The sequence below is a fragment of the Chionomys nivalis genome, chromosome 8, assembly GCF_950005125.1.
Source record: "Chionomys nivalis chromosome 8, mChiNiv1.1, whole genome shotgun sequence".
NCBI lineage: Eukaryota > Metazoa > Chordata > Mammalia > Rodentia > Cricetidae > Chionomys > Chionomys nivalis.
The window spans coordinates 93549086-93571208 of NC_080093.1; the positions used below are offsets into that span (position 1 = coordinate 93549086).

The window sequence follows — 22123 nt, forward strand, 5'->3', positions numbered from 1 at the left end:
TTACCAGAAGAAGGGAGCAATGAAAACGATGTTAATCTTCTTGGAGCAGCAAATGACACAGAATCCCTTATTTTCCTGGTAACTTAATGGGAGAAAGGCAGTTGTATTTCTGTCACACTATGGCTCCTAGGAGTTTGCCTATGTTCCAGTATTTGGAGTAGTAGCATCCATGGTTCTATGAGCAGCACTGGCTGAACTCAGTGGGACAGAGGGAGAGAAAGAGAGAGAAAGAGAGAGAGAGAGAGAGAGAGAGAGAGAGAGAGAGAGAGAGAGAGAGAATTTGAAATTAAGAAAGAGATCAGGTGGGAGTTTCTGGGATGGGTTGGGGAAGTAGGTATAATCAAAATGCACTGTATATATGTATGGAATTCTAAAGAATATTTCAAAATTTGAAAAATATCTGAATTATAATGTATGAGTATTAGAGCTAAAAGCATGAGCTATTACTATTGAATATTTGTTGCTGGTGATGATCAGGTGGAAAAAGAGTTGTTTCTAGACAGTGGTACACCTAGATAAAGTCTAGAAACACTGCAAATAGGAAAGTGGTTCCCTGCTCTCAGTTTAGGCAGGGGACAAAGATCAGAAGGTCTGGATAAGAAAAAGAAAGTGGAGACCTAGCAACCTTGGAAGTGTTACGATTCCAACACTGCCTCAGAAAACCTGCTTCTTCTCTTTACACTGCAGCCTTTAACATCAAGAAATCAAACTACAGAAGTCTGTTTTAGCATGAGAAGTAAACAGTGTGTTTCATAGAAGAAAATAAAAACAGGAAGCAAAAGGGTATTGGAAGAGCTATGGAGCTGTGCCTATAAATTTGGATAACGTAGACAAGCTGCGTTGGAGGGAAAATAGGATTTGGTATCTCAGTGTTTCTGCCACTTGATAAAACACCATGACCAGAGCCAGCTTGAGAAAGAAAGCATTTATTTCATCTTACTCTTTTCAAGTCTTGCTCTCTCATGGAGGGAAGTTAGGATAAGACCTCAAGTCAGGATCCTGGAGGCAGAAACTGATGCAGAGGCTACGGAGGAATGCTGGTCACTGGCTTGCTCCTCTTAGCTGGCTCAGCCTGCTTCCTTACAGCATCAAGAAGTACCTGCTGGTGTATGGCATCATTCTCTGTGGGCTGTGCCCAACAGCATCAGTTATTAATAAAAAAAAATATCCTTCAGGCTTGCCTACAGGCAATCTGAGGGAGGAACTTTTTAAAGCAAGGTTTCTCTTGGTTTCCCAAATAATTCTGACTTGTATCAAGCTTACACAACAGTAACAAAAAATCAACTAGGGCATGGGATAAATCAAGAAAATGGTCCAAAATATAGTACACTTAATGGCTAACAGCCACAAATCTGAGTGAATGAATGAGTCAACCAACCAATCAATTAATTGATCAATCAGTCAGTCACCAGTAGAATGCCTTTCCACTTTCTTTTCTGCTTGGCTACAGGTACCTTCCCAGACAGAAGCAGTTAGGAATCCCTACTTTGAGACAATTGTCTCTCCTAATGTCTCAAAACATAGGATTCTAAATAGCTTCATATTGTGTTTATTTTTCCAGAATTGAGAATTCTGTTTGCTTCTCTGGGTCCCTAAAATTGAATCTAGCCACTACTGCACAGGATAATTTCAATTCAAGCTTACCTAATTTTCCAGACATCATTTTTTGGGGGTTGTGTAAAGATGTAAGAGCTAGGTAAGTTCCATACGTAGGTATAGGCACGCACAGATATACTCATCATGAGCATCGTGTGCCGCCTTCCTGTGATTCAAAGCCTGGATGGCAGGACAGGGATCCCTAAAGAGCAGGCTGCCCAACCTAACCTCATTTGTGAGCACTGGGTTGACTTGCAAGATCCTGACTAAATAAATAAGGTAGAGAGCAATTGAGGAAGATTCCCTGAAGATGGATTATCGGCCTCTTCCCACACTCCTCCCACACACATGTGTTCATGAAACTTGAAAACACACACACATACACACACATATACACACGCAATTAAACCACAAAAACATTCGTGTGAGAGAAATGAAAAAAATAGTAAATAAAATAGTGTTTATTCTTTAATCAAGAGGAAGTGACACCCAATAGAAGGCATACCTAGAAGCATGATGGAGGCACCACAATTTGTGATAATGATTATGTTGCATGTTCAGGAGCACCCTGGAGAGAGAAGGTCCTTCCGTGAACTCAAACTGGGAACAATGAGAAAAGCATATCTAAATTTGTGCCTCAGTTTCTCATTTACATAATGATATAATTAGGAAAGTAATTTTAACAACCAATTTGTTTGTTAACTTGGTGGTTAACTTTACTGAAAGTTACCAAAAATGATGTGTTATGGCCAGTGTTTGCTGCAGGGATAAGGGCAGACACTATTCAGAGGGAGGACCCAGAGCTCAGACATGTAAGTTAGTGCCATAGCTGCCAGGGAGAGATATGGCTGTCATTGCTGAAGCCTCACCCTGCAGAACCACACCCTGGAATTGGCCAATCTGCTCACAGTAGGCAGAGAAGGCAGGAGCCAAGGCAGGGCATAAAAGGTGGGGCAGGACAAGTTGCTCCTCACACTTGCTTCTGACATAGTTGTGTTGAAGCACTAGCCCAGAAACAGACACCATGGTGCACCTGACTGATGCCGAGAAGGCTGCCATCTCCGGCCTGTGGGGGAAGGCCAACGCTGACGCAGTTGGTGCTGAGGCCCTGGGCAGGTTGGTACTGAGGTTACAATGAGCTCACAAGTGGGTGCATGGAGATGCAGGTCTGTTTTCCACAGACACTAACTTCCAGCGTCCTCTGGTTGTCTTCTCCTTAGGCTGCTGGTTGTCTACCCTTGGACCCAGAGGTTCTTTGAACACTTTGGGGACCTGTCCTCTGCCTCTGCTGTCATGGGCAATGCCCAGGTGAAAGCCCATGGCAAGAAGGTGATCACTGCCTTTGGTGATGGCCTGAAACACCTGGACAACCTCAAAGGCACCTTTTCCGCCCTGAGTGAGCTGCACTGTGACAAGCTGCACGTGGATCCTGAGAACTTCAGGGTGAGTCTGATGGGTTTGCCTGTGGTTTCCTTCCTCTGGCTTTGGTGTTCACCTTCTCAACAGAAGGAAGAGGGAAGAGACACTAGGGAGAAGTTTGGATGGAAGATGCCTGCTTGTGCCCCGTGGAGGGCCGGCAAGAGTTTGACGACTTTACCTCCCCTCACTATCGTGGTCTCCCCTCTTTGTTCTTTGAGGCTGTGATTTCCTCTTTCTCCAAGAAACTCTTCATTTTCACTTCCAGTTTTAAAATCTATTTCTTCTTCTTTATCTGATTTTTTTCTTATCTTGTTTTCTTTCAAGTATTTCCTGGTAATTTGCTTTGAGGACAGGGAAGATAGGCAATCCCCTGCTTCCTTGCACAGCTCTCAAGAATACCAGAGCCCACTGGCTCTTTGACTAGGCTCATAGGGAAGACTATAATTTGCCTATAGATTCTGTTGCCATAGAGGATTCTCATCAGCACTGGCGGGTGGGATCCAGCTGTCATTCTGCTTCTGCTGTAAGACTGTAACCATAAGTTGCTGTTTGAAATGAGCCTGCAGTGTCTGGTGTTTTTGCTCTAGTATCATGAGATGCCTGTTCTGTCTTCCCACAGCTCCTGGGCAATATGATCGTGATTGTGCTGTCCCACGACCTGGGCAAGGATTTCACCCCTGCTGCACAGGCTGCCTTTCAGAAGGTGGTGGCTGGTGTGGCCTCTGCCCTGGCTCACAAGTACCACTAACCCCCTTTCCTGCACTTGCCTGTGCTCACTTGTCTCCTAGAGAACAACTGCCACCTGTGGGCAAAATGATGAAGGCCTTGGGGCATCTTTCTTCTGACTAATAAAAGGCATTTACTTTCACTGCAGTGGTGTGTTCAATTATATATGTGTCTCATATGGAAGTACTCATGTGTCAGGATTCAGGATACAAAGAAGTCAGAGTTCAGTTCTGTCCTTGGGAAAAGAAACTAAGCCTTGTTTCTCATGATAGCTGCTGAAACAGCAAGGAACATGCTACAGCCTCTCATGCACACAGCACTCACAGGAGAATTCAAGTGGTGGCTTCATTTGTAGATTAGATTTTGGCTACATTTTAAGTGTGTCATCTGTTTTCTCTAGTCTTTCTTACAAATGTCTCCTATCGTTTCCCTTGCCTACCTAACCCCTTATAGACAGATCTCTAGTCAATAATTTTTTTTTGCCTAAAGCTATTATTATTCCCTAAAGTTCTCAATTCATGTTTTTTTTTTGGCCACATTGTTCACCATCTCCTGAATCCTCTGACCATAGAGACCCCCACTGTACTAAAGAGGTTTTCCCTGGGAGCTTTTCACATCACACCATGTTCTGGCCTGAGTTAGGAGTTAATAATGGAAGAATAAGAAAATCCAGTTTTTTCCACTGGTGTGTCATGAATGTTTCATAACACCCTGTAGACAGACTACCTACTCTTTCTTAGTATGTTTATCTTCAGTATTGAGAGATGAGTTGGGGATCCAGTCTGTCTTTCACGCTGTCTGATTGTTTTTCTTCGTATGCGGTTACTAGAGTCAACACCGTAGGTAGTACATCCTCAGTTTGTTTTTCTCTCCATAACCACCCAGGTCAGACTAAATTCTGTAAACAATATATGAGTTCCATGCGTTTCTTGCACTACTCTCCAGTAAAATTTTAGTAAGATTTTGAAATGACTGCACATCATAAGTGGTCTTTAATTAAGGAATAGTCTGTATAAGTTTTATTGAGGTTACATAATAAAACTCACAAAACATTAAGAGATTGTGCAACTTTAAATGAACTGAAGACTTAGACTAATGGGAAAGTATAAACCATATAGAATAAAATATTGGACACATAAGATAAGTCTGAGGCCAGGTGTCTCATGCATATCTATAGTCCCTACTAATTCTTGCTAAGAAGCCAAGCAGTGTTTACAAAATGTGGGCCTCATAGGATGCAGTATCTAGAGCCCTGAAGCCTACTGTCCTCAAAGCAGTATCTTCTGCTTTCAAATGGCACTGGAAATTTTTACAGCTGCCCCATGAGTCACATAATGGGCTTTTGGCTAACTAAAAGATAGCGTAAGCAATCCTTTTTGTAGTATGTAGAATCCTTGCCTACTTTTTCTGGGTTTAATAAAATCAATAATAGATGCTAGTTTATAAGGAAGTGGCGGTACACATCATATTATGCTTGCACTCCTTTACTGAATCCTAATTGAAATGGATTATTTTTGCTTTGCTATGAGTCACCTGGACCTGGGTCTATTCCATGGTGCTTCTGTGTCCTGGTGGAGCTGAGGTCTAGTCCAGAGATGCTCTCTGGATTTGCAAAAGCCAAAGGCCTGGTTGAATGCTACTCTCTGTATTCACTGGTGCTGGAGGCTCTCTCTCTTTTTCCATGTGTGTGTGTGTGCATGCACATGTTCCTCCCTGCCTCCCTCCTCACCTCTTTCTCTGTTTTTCTCTCTCCTAAGAAATATTTTTCTAGTAAGTTTTTCAAAGTAATATAGTATCATCAGATCAAATAGCTAACCTTCTCTATCAGCAGTCTCAGCCCTTAATGTACTGATGTGTTGATATCAGCAGTCTCAGCCCTAATGTACTGATGTGTTGATATGAAAATATTACCACTTGCCGAGAGGTGGTGGCGCATGCCTTTAATCCCAGTACTCAGGAGGCAGAGGCAGGCTAATCTCTGTGAGTTCGAGGCCAGCCTGGTCTACAAGAGCTAGTGCCAGGACAGGAACCAAAAGCTACGGAGAAACCCTGTCTCGAAAAATCCAAAAAAAAAAAAAAAAAAAAAAGAAAAGAAAATATTACCTCTTACTACCTTGTTCTGAAAGAAGTTTTTTTTGAATTACTTAGAGAGTACTGAAAATGATAATAAGCTAGCATACAGATGATATTCACCTAAATATTCTGTGGAGATGTGGAACAGATATCTTGCCAAACACACAAACAGATAGGAAGTTAACAGTGTGTGTTGGTGATAACTCAGTTCAGCCTCTGTACGGACTCTCTCGATTGACACTGATCCGAGTATGAATGAGACTGTGTAAGGGGAATGCAAACTAATGCAGAAAGTCTCGCCAGTCTAGATGAAATGAGGGTTGGGACACAGGAAGTGGAGAGTAGAAGCTGTAAGGAGACTTTCGAGGAGGACCATGCAGCTCAACACACAGACTTCCACATGAAATAGAGGTGAGGAGGGAAGAAACGCTGATAACCCAAGAAAGCAAAAGAAGGGGCTTAGTATGAAAAGGATACCAATGATTGCAAGAGACATAAGTCCCATAACTAGTCCCATGGCTCTCCCTTTAACCCGCTAGTCTTTCCATGCAGTACTTTGAACAAAAGTCTTTGATTCAAGGGTGAGTTTATCATGGAAACAAACCACCAAGTGCATAACATTATTTTCCTTATCATAAGGCTGTGTCTCCTGTTTCCCATTTCTACAAAGTCTTTTCCTAATGGTTTTAAGAGAAAGGAATATTCAGTAAACTTCTATTGTCACTAAATTGGCAAACATCAATGAATACCTGTTTATCTGGAGGGGACACATTAAAAGCTCAGACTTGATAAGACAGGAGAAAATCTGGTTGTGGTTTTCCATCCTTATGACATAATGAGAAGAAAAGGAACTTGAATTAAGCATGGATGAATTATATAGTGTCACTCTTACCTGAAATTTAAGATATAACTTATTTATATGAAAGGAGTGTTATGTTGTGACAGCCATCAATCAGCACAGAATATGCAATATTCACATTAATCAGCAGGGTAGAGGCTTAAATACTCACAATAATAAACACTATTAGATCAGACTCATTCCAAGGCTCATCACTTTTTTTTCTGAAAGTTGTTTTATAAAGCTAGTAATCTTTTTTTGGTACCTATTAGTATTTTTGATAGTTTACATGATATTAAAATGAATATATTTACTAAATTCTTGTGATCAAATGAGAGAGTAGATTCCTGTGGACTTTGGTTAGCATTGCCTCAGTCTTAACTTGGTTGGGAAGAGATTGAGAACACAAAGGATTTCTATCTATTTTGAAGAAAAGATCATATAATGTCTTGGTGTTACTATAGGAGAGAAAGCACACATATAGAGTCTGGGAGTATAAACAAGGAAGGAGTCCTGTAAGCAACAATGATAGAAGGAAGCAATAAGCACTTCAGGAAAGCCAGACTGTGAGGCTATAAACCGGGAAGAGCTTTGTGTTACTCTGTCTGGAAGTCATGCCCAGTTCTGAGTGGAGGACCAGAACCAGAGAGTAATATGAAGCGTATGTCTGGATCCATGGTGAAAATACTTTCAAAAAGATTAATGGATGTGATTATTAAAAGTGGTTTGAGTTTTTCAGAGCAAGTTGAGTCATGCTCATGCTGGCAACAGGGACAACAGAGAAGACGGTCTTGTCTCTTTGAGAGGCTAAGAAGATACAGGCCTAGCAACATAAAGAATTATGAACTCTAAATTTGTAGTACATGTCTGCACTTTATCCAGAAGCTGGTGAGCATTGAGGAATAATTCAGATGGTTGTTGATGGCCATACAGTAACAGTCTACAACTCAAACTATGCTTAATTCAATGAAATAAATATGGAGCCCAGAGTTAAAGAATACAAAGAAATGCAGTTAGAAGTTTATGGAGTTTTGCCACAGTAGTTCCAGAACTTTGGACATGATTATCATCCTTGTTTGCCTAGACAGAAAGTACCTGAACTGATGTGGAGATAGGTCAGTATCGACAACACAGGTGGTGGGGGTTTCCCAAGCCTCTTTCTAAGAGCATAGACACAGTGATGGGGAGCTAGCAGTGTCAACATGAATGTGAAAGAGATAAAAACTGGCATATGAAAAATCCCTATATGACGTCAGAGGCCACCAACTACAGGCCTTTCACTGCTCTCCCATCTGTCTCCTCGCCTCTCCTCCCAGAGATGCTAGTCCCACTACTCCTCTTCCACCTATTCCTGTTTGGTATGGAAGATCTGATCAGGGAATCACCGGAATCACTCAAGCATTCCAACAATGAAGTGTGCTCCTAACCAAATTTTCCTGTTTTGATTTGGAATATAGAATTATGCCATATAAAAAACCATAAAGGGTGTTTAATTCATTTAACAGAACACTCTATATCTGGGATATCTCTGACTGGGATGACAACAATGACCTGGAAATTGGGTGGAAAGGGCAGCTATGAATGAGGAAGATTTCAAAGAGATGTTGGTAAAAGGTGATAGTGGCTGTTACTCTAGAACAGTGAGTTTTTGTGTCCTATTGCACTGACTGGTGACCATAGTTAAGGTTGAGACATTACATATTTCATATTTGGTAAAGAATTTGTTTTTTTATTAATTTTTATTAGTTTATATTACTTGACAAAAACCGATGGACTTCATTTAGTACATTTTTCTATGTGTATAAAATATGTTGATCATCTTTCCCTCACATCCATGGCTCATTTCCTCTTTTCCCTTCCACTGATACCAGTTGTAGTGTTTATCACACATCCTTCTTTTTTCATATTTCACACTAGAGAAAGTAAATAATGCTTATATTTTAGAGTCTGAGCTATTTCTTTTACCAAGATAGTCTCCAGCATCTCCTGCAAATAGTAAAGTTTAGAATTTCTTTAAAAAATGAGAAATACTGCATTTAACTTCATTGATAGTTGATTGATCTGATATGAAATTGTAGTATTTTTATGATTTTTTAAACTAAATGGGTTATTTGATGAGAGTTTTTCTCTTTTTATTGCTTAGACAATGACACTTTCTGTGAAAATATGAATGATGGATAAGACACAGCTGCCATTAATTTCCTGTGGCTATGACCAAGACATAGTGGTTAAAAATATTGGTAATCCCTGGGTGGTGGTAGCTTACACTTCTATCCCAGCACTTGGGAGGCAGAGGCAGGTAAAATTCTGTGAGTTCAAGGTCAGCATAGCCTCCAGAGTGATATCCAGGACAGCCTGGGCTAAGCAGAGAATCTGTGTCATGAAAATCAAAAACCAAACAAAGAAAAACATTGATACCTGAAGGTGTTCGTGTGCTTGCCAATTTCTATTCCACTAGCTTGCTCCCATTTTTATAAGTGTGTGTTTCTGTACTAACAAACTGTCTCAATTGCTATTTAAATAGTTTAGTAGTTAAATATTTTATGTGAAGATGTCTTGCTCTGCTTGACTGCTGAACCAATGCTGTAACAAGAGCCTGGAAGTTTATGGGATCTTCTCCCTAGGAGTAGTGGTGATAATGCTGTAAGTTATTTTATAGTTCTGTTCAAAATATCATTATAAAGAATTTGAAAGTTTATATATGTAAAGTTCTACAGTACATTTTGATTAATTAAATTTATTCACTTATTTTGTATTCTGAACAAAGTTTCCCCTCTTTTCTCTCCTCCCATTCCCTCCCCAAACTCCCCTCTGTGTAATCCCCCATGTCCCCATATACTCCTCCTCCATTTCTGTTCTGTAAGGGACAGTCCTCTCGTGGGTATCAAAAAAAGCATGGGTACATTGTAATCAATCACAAAATGATAACCACATTTTCAAGATGACAAAATTAACCCTTTGATGGAGGCATGTGTTTAGGCTGGTCAACCATTTTTATTGTCATCTGGCACAAATAAAAATATCCTTTAAAAAGCCTGATCAGGCTGAGCCTCTTGAGAGCCCCTGAGTCATCCGTCTTGTGGTCTCCATACATGCTTAGAGCTGAAGAAGGCTGTAAAATGGCTACTTCATCTCACAACTGCACCAGCCCTTAGGATGTTCTAATTCTATTCCTAGGATAGCCCTCTCCATCTGTTCTTTGTATAATTCAGCTCTCAGATGCAATGTGTTTCTCATCATCTTGAAAGTCACAGATCTCAGGGCTTATGTGTTTCTATCTCTCTATGCTGATTTCAGAAGGTGTCTTACTCTCCACAACCCCAGCCTTCAAGATGTCTCACTCCATTCCAGATATATTCATACCCAGATATATGAATGTCCAGATATATTCATATTCAGATATATGTATATACATGTATCTGGAATGGTGTGAGACGGAAAATACGTGTTTGTATATGCATATACATATATATGTGTATATATGTATATATAAAATCTATCTTTAATAAAAATGAAAATACATTAATTTCCCATTCAATATATTCTGATTATAGCTTCCCTCCCTTCACTCCTCTCACTTCCTCCCATGTCCCATTTCCTCCAGATCCACTCCCTTTCTGTCTCTCATGAAAAAGACTTCTAAGAGATAACAATCAGATCTAAACAGAATTCTCAACGGATGAATCTAAATGGCTGAGAGATACTTAAAGAATTGTTTAACATCATTAGCCATCAGGGATATGAAAATTAAAACGGCCTTGAGATTCCATCACATACCAGCCAGAATGGCTAAGATCAAAAACGCTAATACAGCACATGCTGGAGAGAATATGGAGCAAAGGGTACACTCCTCCACTGTTGGAGGGAGTGCAAACTTGCACAGCCACTTTGGAAATCAGTACAGAGATTTCTTAGAAAATTGGGAATCAGTCTACTTCATAACCCAGCAACACCATTCTTGGGCATACACCCAAAGAACGCTCAATCATTTCATGAAGACTCTTGCTCAACTGTTTATAGCAGCATTATTCATAATAACCCGGAACTTGGAAACAATCTAGATGCCCCTTAACTGAAGAATGGATAAAGAAAATGTGGTACATTTACATAATGAAATATCACTCAGCTATTAAAAGCAATGACATCAGGAAATTTGAAGGCGAATGGATGGAACTAGAAAAAAAAAATCATCCTGAGTAACCAGACCCAGAAAGACAAACATGGTATGCACTCACTCATAAGTAGATATTAGCTGTAAAGGATAACCATGCTACAATCCACAGCTTCAGAGAGGCTAGGTAACAAAGAGGACCCAAAGAGGGTATAGGGATGCATGGATTTCTGTGGGAAGGAAAATAGAAGAGATCTCCTAGGTTGAGTAGGGTAGGCATGGATGGGAATATGAGAGATGGGGTTGGGTGGTGAGAGGAGGGCAAAGGTAGTAAAAGAGACCTCTTGGTGCGGCCTTTTGGAGTCAGGTAGAAACCAGGTGCAAGGGATATCTCTACAAATCTACAAGGATGACTCCAATTAGGATTCCTAGCAGTAGTGGATAGATAGCCTGAACTGGCCATCTCTAATCAAATTGACAACCCTAGTTGTCATCAGGGGGCCTTCATTCGGTGATAGAAGTATAAATTTGTACAAGCACTTTGAAATCAATATGGAAGTTTCTTAGAAAATTGGGAATCAAGCTACCTCAGGATCCAGCTATGCCAGTCTCTGGCATATACCCAAAGGATGCTCAATCGTTCCACAATTGTTTACAACAGTGTTATTCCTAATAGCCAGAAACACTAGATGCCCTTTACACAGTTCAGCACTGGGCTGAGCTCTGAGAATCCTGTTGAAGAGAAGGAAGAAGGATTGTATGAGTTAGGGATGGTGGAGGGTAGGCTAAGGTCATCACAAGGGAACCCACAGAAACAACTAACCTAAGCTCATAGGAGATCACAGACTAGACTGGCATCTATGGAGCCTGCATGGGACTGACCTAGGCCATTTAAATATGTGTGATCGTTGTTGAGCTTGAGCTACTTGTGGAACTCCTGAAGTGGTGGGAGCAGGGCCTGTCCCTAAGGCTTTGCCTGGCTTCCAGGAACCCATTCCTCATACTGGGTTGCCTTGCCCAGTCTTAATACAAGGGGATGAGCTTAGTCAGACCTCAACTTGACATGCCCTGCTTTCTAAAAATTGTGTTTATCTTTTCTTATTTATTTTACATACTTCTCCCTCATCCTCCCATGCCTCCCTTTCACACACCCCATCCATCCACTCCTCCTCTGTCTCTTCCATTCAGATGGGACAAGGCCTCCTCTGGGAATCAACAAAATGTGGCACATCAAGTTGAGGCAAGACCAATCTCCTCCCCCACTGCACCAAGACTGAACAAGTCATCCCACCACAGTGAATAGGCCTCAAAGAGCCAGCCTATGCATCAGGGACTGGTCCTGGTCCCACTGCTAGGGACACAATAAAAGACCAAGCTACAAAACTGTCACACACATGCAGAGGGCTCAGATCAGTTTCATGTGAGCTCCCAGCTGTCTGTCTACAGTTCGTGAGCTCTCACAAGCTCAGGTCAGCAGTCTCTGTGGGTTTCCCCATCATGAGCTTGAAAACTGATTGCTTATAAAACCTCTCCATCCTCTCCTCAACTGGACTCTTGGAGCTTGGCCCGGTGCTTGGCCATTGATCCCTACATCCGCTTCCCTTCCATCAGGTAGTGGACAAAGGCTCCATGATGACAATTAGGGGAGTCTCCAACCTGATGACAGCGGAAGGCCAGTTCAGGCACTCTCTTAACTCTTACCAGGAGTCTTAGCTGGAGTCAACCTTGTGGACTCCTGGGAGTTTCCCTGGCACCAGGTTTCTCCCCCAACCCCACAATGAGCCCCTCTATCAAGATGTCTCTGCCACTATTCTCCCCCTCCTTCCCACTGCCAACTGAACCATCCTGATCCCTCATGTTCCCATCCCCAAATCCCCTCCCCTCTACATCCCTGGTCCCAGTTTACCCAGGACATTTCATCTACCTCCTCTTGCCAGGGAGAGCCATTTATCCCTCTCAGGGTCCTCCTTGTGATCTGAGTCCTGTAGCCTGATCATTCTTTGATTTACATATAATATCCACTTATGAGTGAGTACATACCATGTTTGTCTTTCTGGGTTTGGTTTATTCCACTCACGATGATTTTTTTTTCTACTTCCAGCCATTTGCCTGCAAATTACATGATGTCATTGTTTTTTCTACTCAATAATACTCCATAGGGTAGATACATATACCGTATTTTCTTTATTCACTCTTTTGTTGAGGGGCAACTAGGTTGTTTCCAGGTTCTGGCTATTACAAATAATGCTACTATGAACCTCGTTGGGCAAGTGTCCTTGTGGTATGGTCGAGTATCCTTGGGGTATATGCTGAAGAGTGGTATCATGTATCTTGAAGTAGATTGATTTGCAGTTTTCTGAGAAATAACAACACTGATTTCCAAAGTGACTGTACAAATTTGTGCTCCCACCAGCAGTGAAGGAGTGTTCCTTTTACTCTACATCCTGTCCAACATAGATTGTCATTACCATTTTTGATCTTGGCCATTCTGACTGGTATAAGATGATATCTCAGAGTCGTTTGATTTGCATTTCCCTGATAGCTAAGCATGTTGAGCATTTCTTTAAGTGTATCTTGTACACACCATGCTTTGTTGACTGCCATTGGAAGCCTGTTCCTTTCTCAACAGAAACAGAAGAGGATGTATTGGGGAGTTTAAAGGGGAGGGAATTGGAGGAGTTGAGGGAGGGGAAGCTGCAATCAGGATGTACAATAAATGAATAATATTTTCAACAAATGTTCCACAGCATAAACAAATGTAACACATCATTTATTTTTTAAAAAATATTTATTTAGGGCTAGAGAGATGGCTCAGTGGTTAAGAGCATTGCCTGCTCTTCCAAAGGTCCTGAGTTCAATTCCCAGCAACCACATGGTAGCTCACAACCATCTGTAATGAAGTCTGGTGCCCTCTTCTGGCCTGCAGACATACACATAGAGAGAATATTGTATCTATAACGAATAAATGAATAAAAAAATAAATAAAAATTATAAAAATATTTATTTATTAATTATATGGAGTGTTCTGCATACATGAATTCCTGCAGGTCAGAAGAGGGCACCAGATCTTATTACAGATGGTTGTAAACCACTATGTGGTTGCTGGAAATTTAGGACCTCTGGAAGAGCAGCCAATGCTCTTAACCACTGAGCCATCTCTTCAGACCTTAAATGAATAATTTTATTTAATAATAAAAAAATTAACAGTCAAACATGACACAATAAAATATAAGATGAAGCAAAAGCTCTCATATTGAAGTTAGACATGGAAACAGGGGGGAAAGAGTCCAAAAGCAGACAAAAGAGTCAGAGACGCATTCCTTCTGATATCCAGGAGTCCCATAAAACTCCTAAGCTAATAGCTATAATGTATAAATGGAGGTGGAACTTTTCTTCTGTCTTGACTACCTGGTTCCAAATAAACATACGAAAGTTTATATTAATTCCAGAATGTTTGGCTCATCGCTCAGGTTTATTATTTACTAGCTCTTATAACTTAAATTAATCCATTTCTATTAATCTGTATTTTGTCAAATGGCTTTTCCTGTCCTCTAACATCTTGTTTCCCCAGCAACTGCTTGCATCTCTCTGCCTGACTCTGCCCTCTTCTTTCTTTATCTTCAGTTTGGTTTTCCAACCTAGTCTTATTCTGTTCTGCTATAGGCCAAATCAGCTTTATTATCAACCAATGCGAGTAATACATATTCACAGCATACAGGAGGGTTATCCCACAGCAATAATATATAAGTAGAGGACCTGGTATAAAACCATGTAGGCCCTGTGCTTGTTGCTTCAGTCTCTGTGAGCTCATATGTGCCTTGATTAGATAATTCAGAGGGCTTTGTTTTTCTGGTATCTTCCACTCCTTTTGAGTCTTAAGATCTTTCCACCTCTTCTTCCAACTAATACCCTGAGTTTTGAGGGGAAGGATTTGATTGAACCTCCAATTTAGATTCTCTTTCTACATAATGTCTGGGTGTGGGTTTCTGCATCTGTTCTGATCTGCTGCCTGAGGAAACCTCTTTGATGATGATTGGATAGGGTACTGATCTGAAAACAGCAGAATATCATTAGGAATCATTTAATTAATTATTTTTTTTTTTAAATAGATCAGTCATGTTTGATTTTAGTCTAGATCTTTGGGCTATATAGTTTCTGATTCATAGTTTTCTAAACCGTGTTGGGTATAAATTACTTCTTGTGGAGTGGACCTTAAATCCAACCAGACATTGATTGGCCACTCCCAAACATCCTGTGCCACCCTGCTAGGCATATTTTGCAGGCAGGACAGAGTATAGGTCAAAGGTTTGGTGGATGGGACAGTGTCCATATTTCGCTTTCAGTAGCCTGCAGAGGACCTTCCCTCACCACCAAAGAGACCAGAACATAGTGAACCTCCATATAGGCACCAGCTCGACTTTTCATCATTCATTGAGATGTAAGGATGTTATTCTCAGCAATGGGGCCACACTGTCAGTTTGTGGAGAGCAACCCTTTGTCTTAGCATCAGCCTGAGTTGTTTGCAGATTTTCATTAGATGCCCTTGGCCAACAAGTCAATTGAAAGCATCCTAGACCTGCCACTGAAAATCTTGCCAGGCTACAAGAGGTGGGAAGTTGAGACTGTGTCCCTTATTACTAAGAATCTTCCCTCTGATCACTTTTATAAATTCCAGGAAGATACCGCTGTGCTAACTTTCCATACCGTCTCCTAAATTCACCCATTTCCAGCTGTTTCTCCACATAGTGTCTGCCACCGTCTCACCTCCCTCACCTCATGATCTTTCCAGTTCCCATCCCTACCTGCTCCCAGTTCACACATAAAATCAATTCTCTTTATGCTTTCAAGGAAGATCCATGCTTCCCTCTTGACACCCCCCCTTTACCTAATCTCTCTGGGTCAGATGTTTTATCATTTACTTAACAGCCCATATCCACATATAGGAAAATACATACCATATTTGTCTTTCTGGGTCTTGGATGCCTCACTCAGAATGATTATTTTCTAGTTTTTTCCCCGTGTCCTAGAGTTTCCCCTCTCCAGCAAGGTCCCCAATAGACAAATTAAGAAATAGTCTGCTCCTCTGCCCCTGCCTCCCATGGATGTCCTGAGTCAAGTGAGAGAACTGACCTTGAGGTCAGAAGGGCTGCAGAGTGCCAGCCACTAGGTGCAATACTCTGAGAACAGGCCTTGCACCCTGTCTGGACAGCACAATAGAGCCAATCCCATTGGCAAAGGTGTGGCCAGCTCTGCTATCATTAGCTTGAAAGACTCGTCCCCATCACTCACCTGTCATGTGGCAGCATGGGCAGGAGAGAGATTCTTCTCCTCTCCTCATCAATGCCTCAGACAGGTGGGAGAGCTAGCCTTGTCCAATCCCCCCGCCATTTGATTTAGCACTCACAAGAGTGGCCCCTGCACCATGCCTGGGCAACACAGTAGAGCTGGCCCTGAAGGTGTAAGTGTGGAAGGGCCGACCCTGAGACATGAAAGCAGGAGATCTGACCCTGCACCTTGCTGCAAAGGGTGAACTTGTCAAGGTAATGCAGGAAAACTCACGGTGGTGGCAAAGACACGGGAGAGCTCCTGGGATGACCAACCCTGCACCTACCCAGGCCAAGAACCCCACCCTAACATCCACATCCAGCCCAATCAGCAATAAGACTGTCACCACCTGGCAGCTCTGGTCTAAATGCTATAAAACCCAATGAAGACCGTTAACCACAATAATAATAATAATAATAATAATAATAATACCATACCATTATTATTATTATTATTAATAATAATAATCAGGCATGAAGGAATGCAAGATGTTTGGGGAATGGGCAATAAAGTAAGAGAATTTATAGATGCTAAGAGTTTTAAATGGGGAGGGAGGCACTCGAAATATTTGCCTTCCAAATACTGAAGAAAAAGCACAACAGCTTCCTGTATTATCTCCACTCTGGAAGCAGAAAACCACAGAAAGAAGCTGTCTAAAACAATCACCATATTGGAGAACTCTGGATAATTCTCTGAAACTCATGTCCTTCACCGACAGGTCCTAGTTGCTAAGAGTCATGGTCTTCTTACTAAAATTACATGGATGGGGAAAACTTGGCAGTTTGTTGTTGTATTCTCATTCTTTGCTGCAGAGCTCCTGTGAAAGTTTAGTGGTGGAGATCTAATATGAGCGGTTGTAGACAGTGTATTTTAGTCATCTCCGTTCTTGGTTGCTTTATGTACTACTGGTCCATTATGTTTCAATGAAGTGCATATGTGTGAGGAGTGGGGAGAAACAGGGAGCAATGCACCAGCCAGCAGCCAGCCAGACACTGGTGGGGAGAGGGGAGGGGAGAGAGAGATCAGAAATGCTTGTAGCTTTTCCTTTTCTCATGGTAACTTTTTGAAGTCTTTGCATAGTTTAATACTTTTACACATTTCTGTAATGTGTGTTAGTCATTTTCACCCACATGGGCTTCTCTCCTTCCTCTCATGCTACTGTGGCCTTTTCCCCCAGAACCTCATCCTGTAATTATGCCTTCTGTTTTGCTACTCTTGGAGTTTATTTAGTTTCTTGCAGCTTTTAACACCAAGAAGGAAAAATCTACTTCAGAAGTTCTTAGTGTAAAAAGTTAAGGATGTTTTATGTGAGAGTTTAGAGGGCAGGAAGTAGAGGGAAACTGGAAAATCCATAAAGATGAAAATTAAACAGTTTAATAGTAACAATAAATAAGTGTACACAGCAAGTGGAGATAGGTAAGGACTATCAAACATGAAAATGACTCTAAAACATAACATACATACTGCCCAGAAAGCAGCAAAATGGACGAATGAATCAGTAATGAAAGCAAAGTAAGAAAGACAGGAAGGAAGGAAGAAAGGAAGGAAGGAAGGAAGGAAGGAAGGAAAAGATGAAGGGAGAGACAGAGAGAGGGAGGTAAGGAGGGAAGAAAGAGGGAGGGAAGAAGGAAGATAGAAAAAAATTTGAACACAGGAAGAATTTTTCAACCTTTCTGCCACTAGGTTTTCCCGATACTGAATTTAAGTGATAGAAAGTCCCTCTGCTCCTCCAGACATCCACAGATGATTACAGATAGAGAATGTTCACTGTTCCTCTTTAGTCTTTCCTTCCAGATAACCGAGTCCCCAAATATTACCACCAGTCTTTGGGTTCTAACAAGCTTTGTATCTGTATTGATTTTCTTCTGAATTGAGAGTTCTGTTTCCATCTCTGGGTCCCCAAAACTTAAAGAGTAACAAGTGTATAAGACACACTCAATTTAGCTGCTTCTCTAAACTTACTGGACTAAGTAAACAGATTAAAGAAACAAGGAAACACACAAAAGACCAACTTGAAATAAGTGAACACATGTTTAATTTTTTTCCCTGGAGATTTAATCCAAAATTAAATAAAAACAGAATTAAAGAAACAATAGAAGAATGATTATTTTGTCTTCTTATTTATGTTGTATAACCTGAATTCTCAAGGGGAGAGCCTCTTAAACATTCAAGCCAAAACAAAACAAACAAACAAATGAAAAACCCAAACAGGTCATTTTCCTACTCATAATATGCTACTATTTTTCATTTCTGTAGTAAACAATATTGAAGAAGAATCTAATAGACCAACGATGTTATTTATCCAAAAATTCATAAATTTAGTTGCCAAAAAAAGATGTTTTAGGGCCAGTGAATGCTGAAAGGATAAGAACGATCATATTGGGAGGGAGGACCCAGAACTCAGATCCCTAAGTCAGTGCTGTAGCCGCCCTGAGTAGATATGGTTGTCATTGCTGAAGCCTCATCCTACAGAGTCACACCCTGACATTGGCCAATCTGCTCACAGTGGGCAGAGAAGGCAGGAGCCAGGGCAGGGCATAAAAGGTGGGGCAGGACAAGTTGCTCCTCACACTTGCTTCTGACATAGTTGTGTTGAAGCACTAGCCCAGAAACAGACACCATGGTGCACCTGACTGATGCCGAGAAGGCTGCCATCTCCGGCCTGTGGGGGAAGGCCAATGCTGACGCAGTTGGCGCTGAGGCCCTGGGCAGGTTGGTACTGAGGTTACAATGAGCTCACAAGTTGGGTGCATGGAGATGCAGGTCTGTTTTCCACAGGCACTAACTTCCAGCGTCCTCTGGTTGTCTTCTCCTTAGGCTGCTGGTTGTCTACCCTTGGACCCAGAGGTTCTTTGAACACTTTGGGGACCTGTCCTCTGCCTCTGCTGTCATGGGCAATGCCAAGGTAAAAGCCCATGGCAAGAAGGTGATCACTGCCTTTGGTGATGGCCTGAAACACCTGGACAACCTCAAGGGCACCTTTTCCGCCCTGAGTGAGCTGCACTGTGACAAGCTGCACGTAGATCCTGAGAACTTCAGGGTGAGTCTGATGGGTTTGCCCGTGGTTTCCTTCCTCTGGCTTTGGCGTCCACCTTCCCATCAGAAGGAAGAGGGAAGAGACACTAGGGAGAAGTTTGGATGGAAGATGCCTGCTTGTGCCCCGTGGAGGGCCGGCAAGAGTTTGATGACTTTACCTCCCCTCACTATCGTGGTCTCCCCTCTTTGTTCTTCGAGGCTGTGATTTCCTCTTTCTCCAAGAAACTCTTCATTTTCACTTCCAGTTTTAAAATCTATTTCTTCTTCTTTATCTGCTTTTTTTCTTATTTCGTTTTCTTTCAAGTATTTTCTGGTAATTTGCATTGAGGACAGGGAAGATAGGCAATGCCCTGCTTCCTTGCACAGCTCTCAAGAATACCAGAGCCCACTGGCTCTTTGACTAGGCTCATAGGGAAGAATAAAATTTGCCTATAGATTCTGTTGCCATAGAGGATTCTCATCAGCACTGGCAGGTGGGACCCAGCTGTCATTCTGCGTCTGCTGTAAGACTATAACCATAAGTTGCTGTTTGAAATGAGCCTGCAGTGTCTGGTGTTTTTGCTCTAGTATGATGAGATGCCTGTTCTGTCTTTCTACAGCTCCTGGGCAATATGATCGTGATTGTGCTGTCCCACGACCTGGGCAAGGATTTCACCCCTGCTGCACAGGCTGCCTTTCAGAAGGTGGTGGCTGGTGTGGCCTCTGCCCTGGCTCACAAGTACCACTAACCCCCTTTCCTGCTCTTGTTTATGCACTATTTTTTTTTTTTTTTGTCTCCTGGAGAAAAACTCTCCATTTGTGCTAAATAATGAAGACCTTTGGGCTTCTACTTCTATCTAATAAAAGATATTTATTTTCCTTGCAATGGGTGTGTTTTAATTGTGTTTCTTGGAAGAATTCATATGGAGCAATTAAAGTATAAATAAAGTAACTGGGCTATGTTTGGGGAAGTAAAGGGAAGATAAAAGTCATGTCATTCTATTTCAATTAAAACCAAAAATAAAATAGAGAAAAGAAATGAGTATTCAGAAAAGGCTATTCCTTTTGACTTTGAGCTAATAAGCTGGTATCTGGTGCTTCGTGATAGGCGATGAGCTAGTAAGCAGTTGCTATGGGAACCGCCGATGCCATTCGTCATCACTCGGAAAAGAATTCAACTTAAGGTTTCATTTACAGCATAGATTTTCTAGCTGTTCTCAGAAACTTCTCTTGTCTTTCCACTCACTGCCTGGTGCTTCAGAGACCTCACTTTAGTCACCTCACTTTAGTCATTTCTCCTGTCTGCAATTTTCACTCTGAAGGGTTTTCTTCCTTCCATGCTTTTCTACCCTCACGTCTCATCCTCTCCTGACCTCTATCTTAGATAACTCCACTGTGTTATAGAGATATGCTGGAAACAGGAAAAACAGCTCTTGAGTCGTTGTCCCCTGCCTCTCCCATCAGCAGTGTCCTGTGAATCTCCACACACTCGCAGCTTGCACAGGAGATCAGGGGTCTCGACACTGGTAAAGGCGGGACTGGGGAGAATATGAGAAAACATTTTGTTTCTTGATAGGCATTGCTGACCTTGGGAGCTTTCCTGAGCTCACAGCAACGAGAATTACAAATGTGTCTGTTTTGAATATCCATGAAAGGATTGGAGATTGGCATCTCCCTGAACTTGCTTCTGATGTGTGTGTGTGTGTGTGTTTCTGGCTATGAGTTTCAAGTGTTCTATTCTTCCACAAGTCTGGCAATGTTGTTAGACTAATACATGTGATACATGATGACTAATTAGATATCAATTATGAGACTGCATGGTGAAGTCATCAAAATGAAATTAAATTTACCTGTTGCCTTAAACTCTAAAATGAAGCAAAGCCTTAAGATGGAAAAATACAACATATCTAGAATAAATTGTAGAGCAAAATTCATTAAGCGTGGCTGTAAAGTATATAAGGAACTCAAATAATCTACTAGAAAGAACACAGAGAAAGGAACAAAACATAGTTTTTCCAGAGAAGTCACACAAATTTCCAAGCATATATGAAAAGAAACTCAATATCAGGAAATTCAAATAAAAAACTACCAAGAGATAACACTTTTTTTTCCTGTTAGAATAGCTGCTATAAAAGAGGCAAAAGGAGTGTTGGAGCATATGTGAACATATGTGTGTGTGTGTGTGTGTGTGTGTGTTATATAGACATACTAGCAGTTGCCACTTCTGAAGCTTTCATTCTCATCTGGTATTTTTGTAGATGAGAGATTCCTCAGCCTTTGCTCATAGCATGTGTGATGAGTGTTCACAGGCATGGTGAGACATGTTAGGTTTTGCACGAGCTTTATTGGAGGCCAATAGCATGCATACAGACTATCACAATCTAGTCAACTGCATAAAAAAATGACTTGGGAAAGTAAAATGTCTTTAGTTTATATCTAAGTGCCTTAGGGGTAACCTCCAGGTAAGAAATGACTCTAAATTTAAAAAACAAAACAAAGCAAAAACCAGCAGCCAAGCTCTGCATGCTCCTTCACATGTGGCTCCTGTACTCACAGTGAGCTATCCACCTACATCAGGTCAGTGAGGGTAGGGACCAGCTGAGCACTGGTAAAATATGCATTCCTGTTAGGAGAGTGAAGCTGTTTTATAAAACATGGGCCCCCTACAATCCACAATCAAGTATCTGTCAATATGAAAGTTATATTCACTAGTTCTGAAGGCAATGTCTTCTTGTTTCATACAAAACTGAAGATTTTCACAACCTACCCACTAATTGACATAAGTGAACTTTCTAACTTGCCAAAGAGATAGACAAACAAGCAAGCAAGCAAACAAATAACAACCCTTCACACAGCAGGTGGGCTGACTGACCACTTGTCAGCGTTTAGAAGACCACTAACAAATACAGATTGTAAGAGACAGTACATGTCATTTACGAGCTATACCTGTAGATTTAACCATTATATAATGCAACATCTTTAGGTTTCTGTCAATTATTAATTCTTAGTGCTTAAGCTGA

General features: G+C 41.3%; 2 protein-coding genes across 2 annotated transcripts; both read left to right on the forward strand.

Moving 5' to 3' along the window:
* The first annotated feature begins 2557 nt into the window (after positions 1 to 2557).
* Positions 2558 to 3888, forward strand: LOC130879393 (hemoglobin subunit beta-like). The gene is made up of 3 exons (XM_057777876.1): positions 2558 to 2712; positions 2817 to 3039; positions 3635 to 3888. Exons 1-3 carry the CDS (start codon positions 2621 to 2623, stop codon positions 3761 to 3763), a joined length of 444 nt encoding a protein of 147 aa, XP_057633859.1. The 5' UTR covers positions 2558 to 2620; the 3' UTR covers positions 3764 to 3888.
* A 14749-nt stretch (positions 3889 to 18637) lies between these two features.
* Positions 18638 to 19989, forward strand: LOC130879394 (hemoglobin subunit beta). Its single transcript, XM_057777877.1, has 3 exons — positions 18638 to 18800; positions 18906 to 19128; positions 19724 to 19989. Exons 1-3 carry the CDS (start codon positions 18709 to 18711, stop codon positions 19850 to 19852), a joined length of 444 nt encoding a protein of 147 aa, XP_057633860.1. The 5' UTR covers positions 18638 to 18708; the 3' UTR covers positions 19853 to 19989.
* Positions 19990 to 22123: the final 2134 nt, after the last annotated feature.

What these genes read in the sequence shown, in the direction of transcription:
- LOC130879393 (XM_057777876.1), top strand. Translation starts at nt 2,621, where the DNA reads ATGGTGCACCTGACTGATGCCGAGAAGGCTGCCATCTCCGGCCTGTGG. An exon ending in GGTGCTGAGGCCCTGGGCAG is followed by an intron (nt 2,713 to 2,816) that starts GTTGGTACTGAG and finishes TCTTCTCCTTAG; the next exon opens with GCTGCTGGTTGTCTACCCTT. An exon ending in TGGATCCTGAGAACTTCAGG is followed by an intron (nt 3,040 to 3,634) that starts GTGAGTCTGATG and finishes GTCTTCCCACAG; the next exon opens with CTCCTGGGCAATATGATCGT.
- LOC130879394 (XM_057777877.1), top strand. Translation starts at nt 18,709, where the DNA reads ATGGTGCACCTGACTGATGCCGAGAAGGCTGCCATCTCCGGCCTGTGG. An exon ending in GGCGCTGAGGCCCTGGGCAG is followed by an intron (nt 18,801 to 18,905) that starts GTTGGTACTGAG and finishes TCTTCTCCTTAG; the next exon opens with GCTGCTGGTTGTCTACCCTT. An exon ending in TAGATCCTGAGAACTTCAGG is followed by an intron (nt 19,129 to 19,723) that starts GTGAGTCTGATG and finishes GTCTTTCTACAG; the next exon opens with CTCCTGGGCAATATGATCGT.